We start from the raw sequence: 13064 nt of genomic DNA on the forward strand, positions 1-13064 counted from the left end.
AGAGGGAGACTGTGGCGCTTCTGCTAAATCTTGGGTGAATGCAGGAAGTGGTTCACATAGTCCATGAAGTGATGCTCTATTACCCTGAAGTAGCCAGAGAGGGGAGATGCAACAAAAAGCTCAGGAAATGCTTCTGGAACTAAACAGTCACAGTAATCAAGAGTGAAAACCTTTTAACCTACATGTAAAAGTTCACTGAAAGCAAAGCACGTGTAATTGAGCATAGGGATGCATGTGAAGTGCAAGCAATTAAGCCAAACAGTGGCCTGATTGAAAGGCAGGGTTTTTAGAGCTCAAGCAGTAAAGCACGGCATTATTTGCTCCTTCTGTCACACGGAGATTCCCCTTCTCTGGGTGGGAATCAGCTGGCATGTACAAGGCTGACAGAGGAGCATGGGATGGATAGGCATTTCCTCATTTTGAAGAAGAAATCCATATGCATGTCATTAGAAGCTGTACTGGTGTTTGGGAACCTAGGAAACCACATTGCAATTAAATCCAAGAGAAGTGCTGTCATCTCAGACACCACCCATGGCAAAACTAATTGCTTTGCCACAGCTGATAGCTCCTAGGTGTGCACAGTTTCCAAACTGTCATGGCCACCCACTCCTCAGTGCTTCACAAAGTCAGAGAGCTGGCAGAAGTGTTGCAGGTGCCCAGGGATTACTCACCTTTGTGTGGAAGCTGAAGACTCAGTTCTGACCCCCATTTCCAAGACAAGAAGGCAATCTCATCTCCCTCAGCCCAGCATTATTGCTGTGCAGGTGCAGTCACATGTGCTGATTTGCTTTCCCTTCCATTTTTTTGAGATATTCCCTGATGTCTGCATCCTCAGGTCTTGGAGGATGTTGTGGTACCTGTAGATCACAAGGAACATGCCTGTTTCTTCCCAAAGTGTGTGGCTGTCTCTCATAAAGACAAGCAAGAGGCTGGTACAGTTGTACCTGCCTGGGCTGTAGTCTTGCATCTCTCCTGCAAGATTTCATTTTGTGGTGGGTTGTTACTGCTGCTTCTGCTTGGAAGTCACTCCAGAAACATGAGCAGATTTTGAGAAAGGCTGTGCTCTGCTCAGCTCGAGGGAATCTGTGACTGAATCTCAGTGCCATGCCTGATAAGTAAAAGCCAAGCTGCAGCTTTGGTGTGGGCTGTCAGAGGGAAGGGAGGAACAGCAGAGCTGCTGTTCCTGCGTGGGGGTGGATTTGAAATTAGCTTGAAATGTTACTGCATGCACCTCCATGGAGTAAGGTGACTCTGCAAGAGGGACTGCTTTGTGATTAGGAACCAGATAGTTTCATTTTGCTGGTAGGCCCTGGGTCAAACATTTTCAAGGGTATAGTTGTGCTGGAAAACAATACAAACAGATTCCTGTTCTGTGCTTTTGGCTGTGTTTAAAATAATGAAAATATTTTTCTGGTGCTATTTTGACATTTCAACTAGCTGTTTCTTGAAAGCTACCATTATATTATGTAAGTTAGTACTAAAATTGGCCAGATTTCTTTAACATCTGAAATTATTTTTGTATGTAAATGTACTCACTCTTAAAAATAAATATAACATGTTGATGTAGAGCAATATAGTTGAAGTTTGCCTTCTCAGCCAGGTTTACAGACATAAAGATGTTTTCATCCTTTCTGTTTATTAATTCAGTTCTCTTTTCTATGCAGAAGTGTTGCAATTTTTTCAAGGCATGTAAGTCAATAATATAAATCACTCCTGAGTGCATTCTGAGCCCCATGCTTACACCTGCAGAGTGTGTCTCTTTTTCTCCTCTGCTCCTTGAGCTTTAAATAACTTAGAAGCGTACATGGTAATAACATTGACACTGAAAATTTACGAGCATGAAAAATGCAACATAGATATGCCTCTAGCTCAACCTTTCATCTGCTTTATTTGACAGAATGTTCTTAGCATACTTTCTTGTTTTAAAATGTTTTTAAAATCTATACAGCTTATTTACTGTTATCTGTCTTCTCTTGCTCCCTTTCCCATGTGACTTTTGTGTCATTGGATCAGAGGGTCTATAGCATCTGAAATCTCTTGAGTGCTGGTCGTTCCACAATCCCCTGACAGCAAAATTCTGAACGCTTTCTCTTTTGTTGTTGCTTTTATTTTTCTCTTGTTCTGTTTTCTGAAATGAAGTAAGAAACAATGTGAGAATAAATGGATAATCTGTTCATATAAAACATGAGCTTCTCTTGCCTGCCTAGGTATTTTAAGGCTACATTATCAGATCAGATAATTAAAATTCTATCATTTACAAAAGGTTTTTGCTTTCACACCTGAGTCTTCATCTAAAGCAGAAGTGTCTGCAGACTACAAGAGAGTCTTATTATGCATTGTTGTAGATCTGGCCAAAAACCAGGAACAAGACCTTTTGATCCTCTTTATTATTCATAAGAGTCCAAGCCTGAATTGTTGAACAGTGGTAATAGATGTCTTTGCTTGTACTGTTGTATGCAGCCATTTCTCATTTCTAGTAAGAAAAGAATTATCATCAGTATGATAAACTTCACATGTCAAAGGTAGCTCATATGCATGTACAAAGCTCACTGAGACTTGGCAAAGGGGTCTGCAGCTATTGCCTAATTCTGTGCAAATCATATCCCAACTTGCAGCTTCAGTTTCTGCTCAACAGTGAGATGTTTTCCAAGCTCCTTTAATACCTAAACTACGTTTACTGGGTCACTGCATTCACAGCTGAAAACAATTTCTACTGTTTCTCTTCCAGTGAAGAAGACCCAAGGGAACAGTAATGTTTTTTAGGAGAATAAATGTCTACATTTCAGGAATCCACTGTTCCTTGTCAGGCAAATTTTGAGCAATTCCTTTGAGCAAGCATAATGGAGAGGGTGAAGAAAGACCTGGGGGCATCAGAATTAAGTAATGTGCTGTCTCACAAGATGAAAACCTGTGGTCTAGAGTTGAGGTGTTGCTGGCCAGAGAGCCACCAGTGAGATCCAACTACTGCACTTCCTAGGAGGAAAATGCCTGTAGACTCTTCTCTGTCTTCTTAAAAATACTTTACTCTAAGCCCTGTTTGAAGTATGTTTTTCTTTTCCAGTTCCTTTTTTCCCTTGTGTTAGAGATGACCAAGTATCAATTCCTGCCAGGTAGGACCATAATGCTAATAGTCAGCATCACTGCCGTGCAGAAAGGGAGGAAAAAGAAACAGCAGCTCTCCAGAGTGTCACTGCAGAATGTTTTATTTATGCTGCTGCAAGTGTGTGTCATTGGTCCTCGGTTAGGCATCTCAGAGATAGTTTATGCTGGAATGTTTCTAGCCATTAAAGTAGATTCACAGGTGTCAGCAAGTTCAAACTTCACCCAGAAGGTTCTTGGTATTTTATTTCTCTTTTTTTGCATAAGGAAGTAAAATGGAAGGCTCAGTTCTCAGGTGGTCTTGAAATTATGCAGCTTGCGCTGGAAAATCTACCTTGCTTGTTTTTCTTCACCTGCCAAGCCCTGTTGATATTGATAAGGATTAGGTTTTTGGGTTTTTTTCTTTCTGGGATGAATCGAGTCCCCTATTTGTCAGTTCAGAAATTCCACCAGCTCAGAGGCTAAGGGGATTCTCAGAAGGCATCTTTCCAGATGGTGTTTGCAGTACAGTACATGTAGCCATCTGACCTGAGTTTTGCCTCAATATGCTGTGTATTTACCATGGGCTCTCCCTCCCTGATTTTCCCCAGATCAGTTTAGACCATTTCATTTACTGAGTCAGTGGGTTTGCATATGAACAGCTGATCAGCAGCTCTGCTGGGCTCTAAAGCCAGAAAGCAAGGTGCCATTGAGCCACTGCCTACCTTCTATGCTTAATTAATTTCTCAGTGGTGTTTCTAGCATCTGAATATTTTGCTGCTAGTTTAACACAGAGGGAGATGTTTGATGCATAATGTTGGGGTATTCCACCAACAGCCCAGATTTAGATTTTTCCAAATGTGCCACTGTTCTGCTTGCAGGGCGCGCTGTGTATGTAGTGCCATCTGCCATCATTGATGCTGTATTCTACACAATGAATGCCAGCCCCATTCAGAAGTCTTTACTATGGTATCCAGCTCATCATCTGCTCTGGTTCACTTCAGCAGGTGTGAAAAGACCTGGACTGCCCTGCTGTGAAGCTTAGAAACCATGGAAATCGCAGCCAAAAAATGCCCATTTGGACACAGTGCCAGTCGATTCACTCAGAGCCAGTTCATTAGAGTTTGCATATTGCACTTTGCCAATGAGCTGATCTCCCACATCTATTGCCAGCTACTTCTTTCCTTCAAACAGCTGACATGTGTGCAAAGGCATTCATTCCAATTCATCAATTGCCTCAGCTTTTGCTCTAGTGTTACATTAACAGCTATCAAAGGCTCGCTCTTCCCTCACTCCTGGCCATGTAGATGTTGCCTCTTACCTTCTGGCAGGTCTCCAGAAGAGACAGAGGTCTGAAAGCTTCTGCCTAGAAGCTGTCTGAAGCTTCTGCCCTTCTGCTTTACCTCTCAAATTTTAAACTACCAAAATGGCACAGTGAAGTTTCTCCAACTCACCTGTATTAAAAATGTCATGTAGTGTGTTGCACAGGGAGTTGGCACTTGGGTCCTAAAAGTGGACATGTAGAGTCTCAATAAGAGGTGTTGCTTTCTCTGGTATAAGTGGAGGGTTTTAAATATCCATTGGCATTCCAAACTTATTAAAACAAATAGTTAAGTCCTGATCAGTTTCCTAAAGGAAAATTTGCTTTACTGGGTCTGAAAGGCATAAATTTTCACTTTAAATTGACACTAAAAAAATGCCTCAGTTTGTAGGCAATTGAAAATATGGAATACCCAACAATTTCTTGCATCTTGATTGTCACCTATTAGGAGTAGCCACACAGACACCAAGTTTGAAGGCATCAGCCCCCTATACCATGAGCAGCCTCTCTCAGCAGTGTTGATTCTGGTTGCTGGGTATGAGTTCAGCCCTCCTCAGCTGCCTCCATGGCCATCATGTTGTGAATCTGAAATAGTTCCTGGCCATCCTGCTCGACTCTGCTTTTTCTGTCTGGGGTCTGGGAGGTGAAAATCCTCACACCTCATGCTGTGGTTTCCACTGCCTGACACTGTGGAAATAGCCATGGGATTCCATTAATCCTTTCCCAGAACTGTGGTGGGAGTGAGCTGGAAGTCAGGCTTGACCAGCTTGTCCCCAGAAGTGCTGTGGGCACTTGTGATGGTTTGCTGGACCACTCAAAATCTTACACATCAGTTTGGGATGTGTGGCCAAAATAATGTGACAAAATGCTTTCACAGACACAAGCTGGCATATCTGTTTGTACATTTATCAATCCTTGGGTCATACAGTACAGTGGATTCCAGGCAAGTCCAGTGATTTTTGGACTGGAGAGAGAGGAGCCCCATGTAGATTATTCAGTCTCTGTCACAGTTTTGCAGTATAAAGTCACTTCTTTCTTTGTAGCTTTGGAGATAGGCAGATGAACTGTAGTGTTTACCCAAATTCAGAACTGATAATTAATGCAATGGATACCCAGAATTTTGTTCCACCCACTCCAAAATTGTGATCGTAAACTAGGAATAATAGCAACACTTCTGTCACTTTGATGCCTACATCTGATTTGGCTGCCAGAACAAACTTACACCATGACATAGGAACAGCAAGCAAAATTTAGCAGTTTTGTTTTATGCTGAGAAATGGATATGGATGTTCTGTGCTATCAAAGCAAGGAAGTAATGTTATCAGGTGTTCCTTTGTAAAATACAAACTGAATTCTCAGCCTCCTGACTTTGGTGGTGGCTTTGAAGTGCTGAAAAATAGAGTGCTTTATTTAATATGTATGGACACCAGATACTGTGCTGAACACTTTCTTGTATCCAAAACATCCATCGTTAATGCAGCTTTAATAAACTCATTCCTTCAGCATTCTCACTTCTGCTGGTTATTGAGATGAAACCCAGCTCCTGAATAGAATATATATGGGTGTTTTACTTGTGCTCTTGATCAACAAAGGGCTAGCTCCTTTTCTTTTCACAAGAAAATAAGAAGACTCTGTTCATATACTCTGGATTGTGAAGTTGGCCTGATGTGAAAGGAATTGTTTTTCTTTTCATACAATGAGAGTGAGAAAGTCATAAAATGAGAAAACTACATGAAATAATTTTACAGGGATAAATGCATAGAAATTGATTAAATTACATTATCATAACAGAAATGTTAGAAAAATGGTTCCCTTAAGTATTTTAATTAATAAAAAACCCACCAAATTATTACTGAACTTTAATTGAAAAATCTGTATAAACTTGGAGGGAAAATAAAAACTGATTTTTGAAAAGAGTATCTCGGGGATGAGGATGTGATTACTAGTGATGTGTCTGCTTATTGCAGTCTTCTGCCTGTGTTTTTTGCTGCTGGAATATAAAAATTTATTACTGAATAAGTTGTTAGTCTTAACTTGAATCTCTTAGGTGGCATCTTACTGGAGTGTAGTCTTTGTACTGCTCAAAAGAGAAGTATAATCTTATCCCTGTAAAATTAGCCACATATGTGAAAGCTAAAACAGACTGTCTAGAATCAACTTTACAAAGAGAAAGCAAAAAAGCCCATTAGTTTCAATGTTTAATAACATATACTGAGTATTACAGGCTTCCATATCTGTGGAGTTTCCTAAAGCGATTGATTATATAAGGATGGCAGAATCAACTTTTTGGTGATTGGAAAGCAAGGAAAGAGGAATTGATAACTTTGTTAACTTTTGAATAATGTTTGCGGTGTTTAATCTCACATGTTCTATTTCTTCTAGCTACGAATGTCATGGCTCATCCAGGGTGTCCTGCTGGGAAATGTCTCCCTGGTGCTGGTGGAGAACAAGACAGGAAAGGAGCAGAGCTGGACGTTCTGGCATTCCGAGAACAGCGAGGGTTTGGGAATGTGGCAGTGGGTGATCTTACCTCTCCCAGAGATACTGGACAGGTATGAGTCTTCTCCTCATTCTGCATGATGATCAGCCCTGGCAGCACTAGCTACCTGGCATGAAAATGGCCAGCACTGCTCCAGGAAGCTGTTTCCCTCAAGCAGAAGGCTTTGTCCTCTGTGAGGCATCTTCTGTTGGAAGCAGACAACAACTGAATATTTTGGGCAAAGCACACAATTTTGCAGCTCCCTAGTCAAAGGTTTGGTTCAAAAACTGATTCCATGGCTAGTCTACAGCAAGGTGCTTAAATTTCTGTGTCTCCATTTCATTGACTGGGACCCACTCTTTGCACACTGTTCTGTGTTGCACGTTTGGTGCTCCCGCATGGTTTGCTAGAGTTGGATGTGAGCTCCATAGCTGACATTTTTTCTGGGTACGAAAGCCCCTGGTGATCAACGTGTCTAGATCTGAGGATGAAGAGGTGGGAAAAGAGCCTGCTGCAAAATCAGACAAGAATCCATCTGATGGATCAGCCTTTGTGTGAGCTGTAGCAGAAGCTCACCTTGATAAAGGGTTGTGCAAGTCCGTGGCTTTATTCTGACTTTAAGCACAGAAGGTTTATCTGGTAGCATATGTTTATTTAGAGTGTTGTTTTAGCTATTTCTTGCCAGTTATCTTTAAGGGAATACTCTCTTTCCTTGTTTGCTTTTAATGTGTGATGTTTCTAGAGAAGGTACAGACATACTTCACCTCCTGCTGCCTTGGCCCTTAGGCTGCAAGATGCATCTACCGTCTGTGTCATGAGCACTGGTGTCCCTTGTCTTTTTGGAAACCTGTGCCCTAGAAATAATGGATTTCATTAAGGGGTAGTTTGCCTCCTCAGAACTTTGAACAAACATTATATGAATATGTCTTTTTATCTCCCTGGCACTTGGGGATGCACATAGGCTGCAAATACAACAAGGACACTGCCAATGCTTTGGTCCTGAATGTATAATTAATATGTGTGCGTCAAAGATTTTAAAAATGCCAGCATTAAGCTTATTGTGCAGTCACTGGTAAAGTACCATTTGTAAAAATACCTGGTTGCTTCATTCCCTTCAGCTGTGTTTCCTTTGAAGAATGGTTTATTTTGCCATTATTATTTATGTGATTTATTTCCTAGTGTTGCCAGAGGAATGTTTTGTACCTGAATTATTCTGTACCCGTGTACTATTGCTTTCCTTTAAATTCTCTCTGCTTGCACAGTCAGGCAGAGAACACTTTGATCTTAGGAGTCAGGCTAGCAGTGCTTCATGAGAAATCATGGATTCAGCTGATAACACAGTGCTGACTGTTATGTATAAGGTGCTGACACGCTTACTTCCCCATTGCTTACAGAGAAAGACAGATGGATTCCCTGAAGGAAGGGAGTTTGTGGGAGGTAAAGACATAAGCAAGGAAAACTTTGAAGTTTTGGTGTCTCTTGAAAAGTTTTCGGCCTTATTTATTCACAGAAACTTCGCTATGTTAATGAATTTTTCTTCTAAGATTGATTTAATTGAAACCAATCCTCCCTGGGAAGAAAGAAGCCTCCTGTGAGACTTGGAAATACTGCAAGCATCTTTCTTACCATCTTAAAACTTGTTTCTTAGGAAATCTGGACTGCTGTACAGATTAGGAATGAATTCTATGGAAGTACACACCAAACTGGTACTGGTGAGACTCCAGTATATAAATGGAGATAAATGACAGTTTCATTGAACTGTAAGAAGTAGTTAATTGAACACAATGCTGGTGCTGCTGAAAGCTTGCTGTGTCTGTCTTTTTCTAAGTGGTTCCTGTGTCAGAAGCTGTGAGGGTCTGTGTTAGAGCCATGATGTTGCAGATTTTCCTACAGGAGGAGCTGAAAGTTTAAATTACCACAAAGAAGTAAAGATCTCGAGTAAAGCACACCAGGGTACCAGTTTCACACAAATTTAAAGCACATTGCATTGTGCCTGGGAAGCTGAATGGAAAGTGTTATTAATAACAAGATAATATGCTCTAAAACTGCTCAAAAGCATGCTTGTTTAAAAGCTGCTTAGCCATAATTTCCATGTTTGGCTTACAGCACTTCAAAGAATCATTAGGAAGACTTCCAAGAAATTAGATCAGCTCTATCTTTAGAAACAGACATTTTTTAAATGTTTGATATCCCTCAGGCTGTTGGGAGAAATTATACTTTGGCAGAAAATCACAGCTAGAACATTTCAGGTGAATTGGCAATAACAGAAAAGAGGGAGGAGTAAGAAAAAGAAGTAAAATTGTGGCTGAGGGATGGTGGATTTCTGACTCTGTGTTAGCCTGGGCAACCTTGGACACATGCAATCACAATTTCACCCTGTGTGAGGTCTTACCTGTTCTGCATGGACTTGAAAGAAGCTGAAGTGCTGGCACTTTACATCTTCCTGAAGTTATCTACCTGCTTTTGTTCTGGCAGATGTTAGCAGAACAATCCTCAGAGCTCGTGTGTTGTGTTGACCAGCAGAGCTGATGAGCAGAGCTGTAACCCAATTCCAAGTGCTCAGTATCCTCTGGGCATGGGGGAGGAAGGGCCAAGGGCCTGGTTGAGGATGTGCCATCAAAGCAGCTACAATTAAAGGAGCCAGCTGTGGGCAAGAGCTCCTTAAATTGTTGGGGGAACAGGTTGTGCCTACCAGAGGCAAAAGGCAGCACCTCCAGAGGTGCTGTATTTTAAGTTGCCAGTGAGATATACTCAACATGAATGAACAATCCTGGCTGTGATTTGTTATCCCCTGTAGAGCCACTTACCTCTCTCTAAAGGATGCATTATCTGCAAATCAAATAATCTGCACAGATTAGTGAAAGCTAGAGAAATGGTTATTTGTACTTACTGGAATTTACACATTAGTGCAATACTACAACATTTGGGTTGAGAGTACACCTTATTGTAAGATTGTTTGACTTAGTGGAAAATTACTATTTGTTGGAAAATTACTATTTGTTTTCCAGTGAAAAATGATGAGCCTGTCAAGGATTGTTCTTTTTTAATTCACAGAAATGCAGATAGGAAACAGTCTTAAAAGCAATGTTGTAGCTGGTAGTTTGGGCTTGCTTATTTTATATATTTGCTTTTAGTTAGTACATGTGCATTTAATTTTTAGTAATGATAATGTTGTGGGAATGTGACAGCAAGAGCAAACAGAAGCCTGATGTAATTGAAGACGAGTGATTTGTGTAGCTAATAATTAGACATTTTGTTAGTTAAACAGTGTGGTCAAGGTACAGCACATAGATAAAACACAATCACATGTAACTAAGTGATTCTCTGGAGCTTGCCCTAGGCTGGTGCTCACTATCACCAACATTTAGCAACTGTTTGCTACAGAGTGTGAGAGGTGGAAAAGGATTAACTCTAACAGGTTGAAGCCTGACTGGAAAATTAATACTTTAAGAAACAAATTCTAAATATCTTGATTTTTGCTCCCTTGATGAAGCTGAGGCCAGCCATGTGGAGCAGCATGTAGATTAAAAGTTCTCTGTGCTCCTCTACAACCTGGCTGAAGCTGCCTGGAAGTAGATTCCAACAATTACAGCAACTGAGCCAGCCCAGTCCAGCTCTGGACTTTGAAGGCCTCTATTCTCTACTAAACCTGTCCTTTTCTTTTAAAAGATTTCACTGTAACCTCTGTAAGGGGAATCTGGTAAAAATAGCTAATATTAATAGTAACCTGTCCCACCTCAATGCAGTTTCATGACAGAAGAAGACTGTGTGGAAATATAAAAAGAATTTTTAAATGTTTACTGGTTAGAAAGGTTTCTTTGGCTTCCTTTCTTCTTAAGTTCAATTTTTTGGCATTAAAACATCTAAATTTTTAGCCAGTCTCTATGAGTAGTGTGAGTAGTGTCCAGATGGAGGAAGGAATACGAGGAGTTTACTTGAGGTCCCTAGAAATTAAATTTTCAGTCATGAATAGCAGCACCATTTGCCTTGTCACTGATGGCAAGGCCAGGTCATGTCCTTCTAGCAGGGAAGCATGTTCAGAAAGTGAAAAAACAATTTTCTTTTGGTCCCATAGTGCTTGGAGAGCTTCAAAATTATTTTCTTGCTGATGACCTTCTCCTGAACACAGACTGAGAATTTTATTATTTTGGAGGGGATCAGTAAGGTGACTTACCTGGAAGGCTGGGTAAGGATGAGAGGTTCCTGAAGAAGAAAGCAGAAATCCTACAGACAGCAGTTACCTCAAAGGGTAATATTCTGTTTCAACAAGTCAGAATTCACATCCCAACAACTGCATTTGCTATTTTGTTTTAGCTGGCTTCATTACCTATTCCAGTTTTGCTGACTTCCTGGGTTTTTACAAACTACACTGGCTCTCGTTAGGTTTCGGTTTCCATATCCATTGGGATTCCCTTTCAGTCCGTGGGAGTGAGATTGTCTGTTCTGTCTGGCTCCTTCAGCAGCTCTGGTCTCAATGGCAGCCACAGCACCTGGCGAGCCTCTCACTCATTGCAGCAGTAAAAATAAATGGTCTCATCTCACACCCCTGTATCTCCACCAGCTGCGGCTAAGCACTCTTCTTGTCCAGTAATTTTTCTTGCATTGCTCTGTCTTTCCCTCTCACTCCTTTCAGAAATTATTTATAAGTTTCCCAGTGTCAGCTTCCCATTTGGAAAGAAAAGGTTCTTGGCAATATTTTTGACCCAGGGGCTTATTTATCTCATTTTATTCCTAAATTTTCTTCCTATTCTCTAAGAAGAAATGGGGACCCTCCACCCAAGCTAGTCATGTGTCTGCCCACACATGACCACATATATATTAATTCACAGAATATTCTGTGAATATATATTAATTGCACATCACATCTGCACCCAGATCTCTTCAGTCTGTCTCCCATCCGCCCTACAAGCCCAGGCTGTGCTGCCCTGAGGTGGCCACAAATTATTTTGTTAAAAGCCGTGAGATCTTAACAACCAGATCACTGCTCTTCTGCTCTCTAGCATTAATTATGTCTGTCTGACTGTCCTCCTTCTGAAAGAGTTATTCTGAAAATGTTGTTCTGTGCATCTGAAAAGGGGGTTTTGTGACAGTGTGTGCAAAGTACCTGTGACAGATTTTGTACATGCATGGTTGTCTTTAATAACACCTTTGAATCTCAATCTTTATTACTAGCTATTAAGTAACTTCCTGCATGGCAATTCTGTCACTATAACTGAGTTTGGTTAACATGCTTATATTTCTCCAAATAATCTTATTTCCTTTAAATGTGTCTTTTATCCCAAATAGTGAGTATTCCTTTGTGAAGTGAGCTAACAATGCATCATTTGTAACAGAGAAGTTAATGGGAACCCGAATGTAACAAGGGTTAGTGACCTGAAATTTCTCTATTCTGTGAATACCTCGGTCTCAAGCAGGTTCAGCTGTAATTATTTTAGCTAGGTAGGGAGAGAAATCATCTCCATCAGAGGCAAAACATTACCAGTTATGAAATGAGATTTGTACATACAGACACGCTGTGTTCGTGTCACTGCATGGGGGATTGGGTATGGAGGAGATTAATGTTCAATCTTGGTTAATAATCCCTGTCTTTTATGATCAAAAGAAAAAAAATAATGATTATGAGGCTTTCTAAAATAATGGCATGAAGGCAGCTGCCTGAGTCTGGGTAATGAAAACTGAACTATCTGTATGAGCCAGGGACAATATTTAGGTGAAATTCAGAGTAGTTACTGAAGGGAGGGAGCTGTAGAATTTGCACAAAATCAGCTTGTAGAGGTCTTCAATGGCTTTTTTATTCCCCTTTCATCAGAAGAAGATAGAATATGTGCAAAACCTAACATTTCTGTGCAATGAAGATATAGGGATAGATGATGTGTGCAAAAGAGTTTGTCCTCATGGAGGCTTATGCCAACATAGCTATAAATACATCTTCACACTTTTAGTTCTGCATTTCCCTCTCTAATAAGCCCCAAATATTTTGGGGAGAACTGGTCTTCTGTTAGGATCATGAAAAAAAAAAAAAAAGTAATCAAAAAGAATGAGCTGAACAGAAAACACAGGGTGATGTGACAAAGCTCAAATACTGACCACACTGAAATAAAACCCAAGATTCAAAAAACCTGAGAAGTGGGAAAGGTTACAGACCAGAAGCTTTGATGTTGTCCTGTTTTGGTCAGATTTAACTGA

The 13064-nt window shown here is 40.6% G+C and overlaps 1 protein-coding gene and 1 long non-coding RNA gene across 2 annotated transcripts in view; one reads left to right on the forward strand and one right to left on the reverse strand.

The window, feature by feature from the left end:
• Nucleotides 1-13064, forward strand: part of ALK (ALK receptor tyrosine kinase) — a 312288-nt gene that overhangs the window by 245369 nt on the left and 53855 nt on the right. Inside the window, exon 9 of the mRNA XM_063152446.1 lies at nt 6782-6951. Coding sequence (XP_063008516.1) covers nt 6782-6951 — 170 coding nt within the window. The remainder of the gene's footprint in view (nt 1-6781; nt 6952-13064) is intronic.
• LOC134416144 (uncharacterized) lies at nt 1866-6988 on the reverse strand. Its single transcript, XR_010027189.1, has 2 exons — nt 6930-6988; nt 1866-2128 (listed from the first exon to the last, which is right to left on the reverse strand). It is a non-coding gene; the product is annotated as an uncharacterized LOC134416144 (long non-coding RNA).

This window comes from Melospiza melodia, chromosome 3 (genome assembly GCF_035770615.1).
Source record: "Melospiza melodia melodia isolate bMelMel2 chromosome 3, bMelMel2.pri, whole genome shotgun sequence".
Taxonomy (NCBI): domain Eukaryota; kingdom Metazoa; phylum Chordata; class Aves; order Passeriformes; family Passerellidae; genus Melospiza; species Melospiza melodia.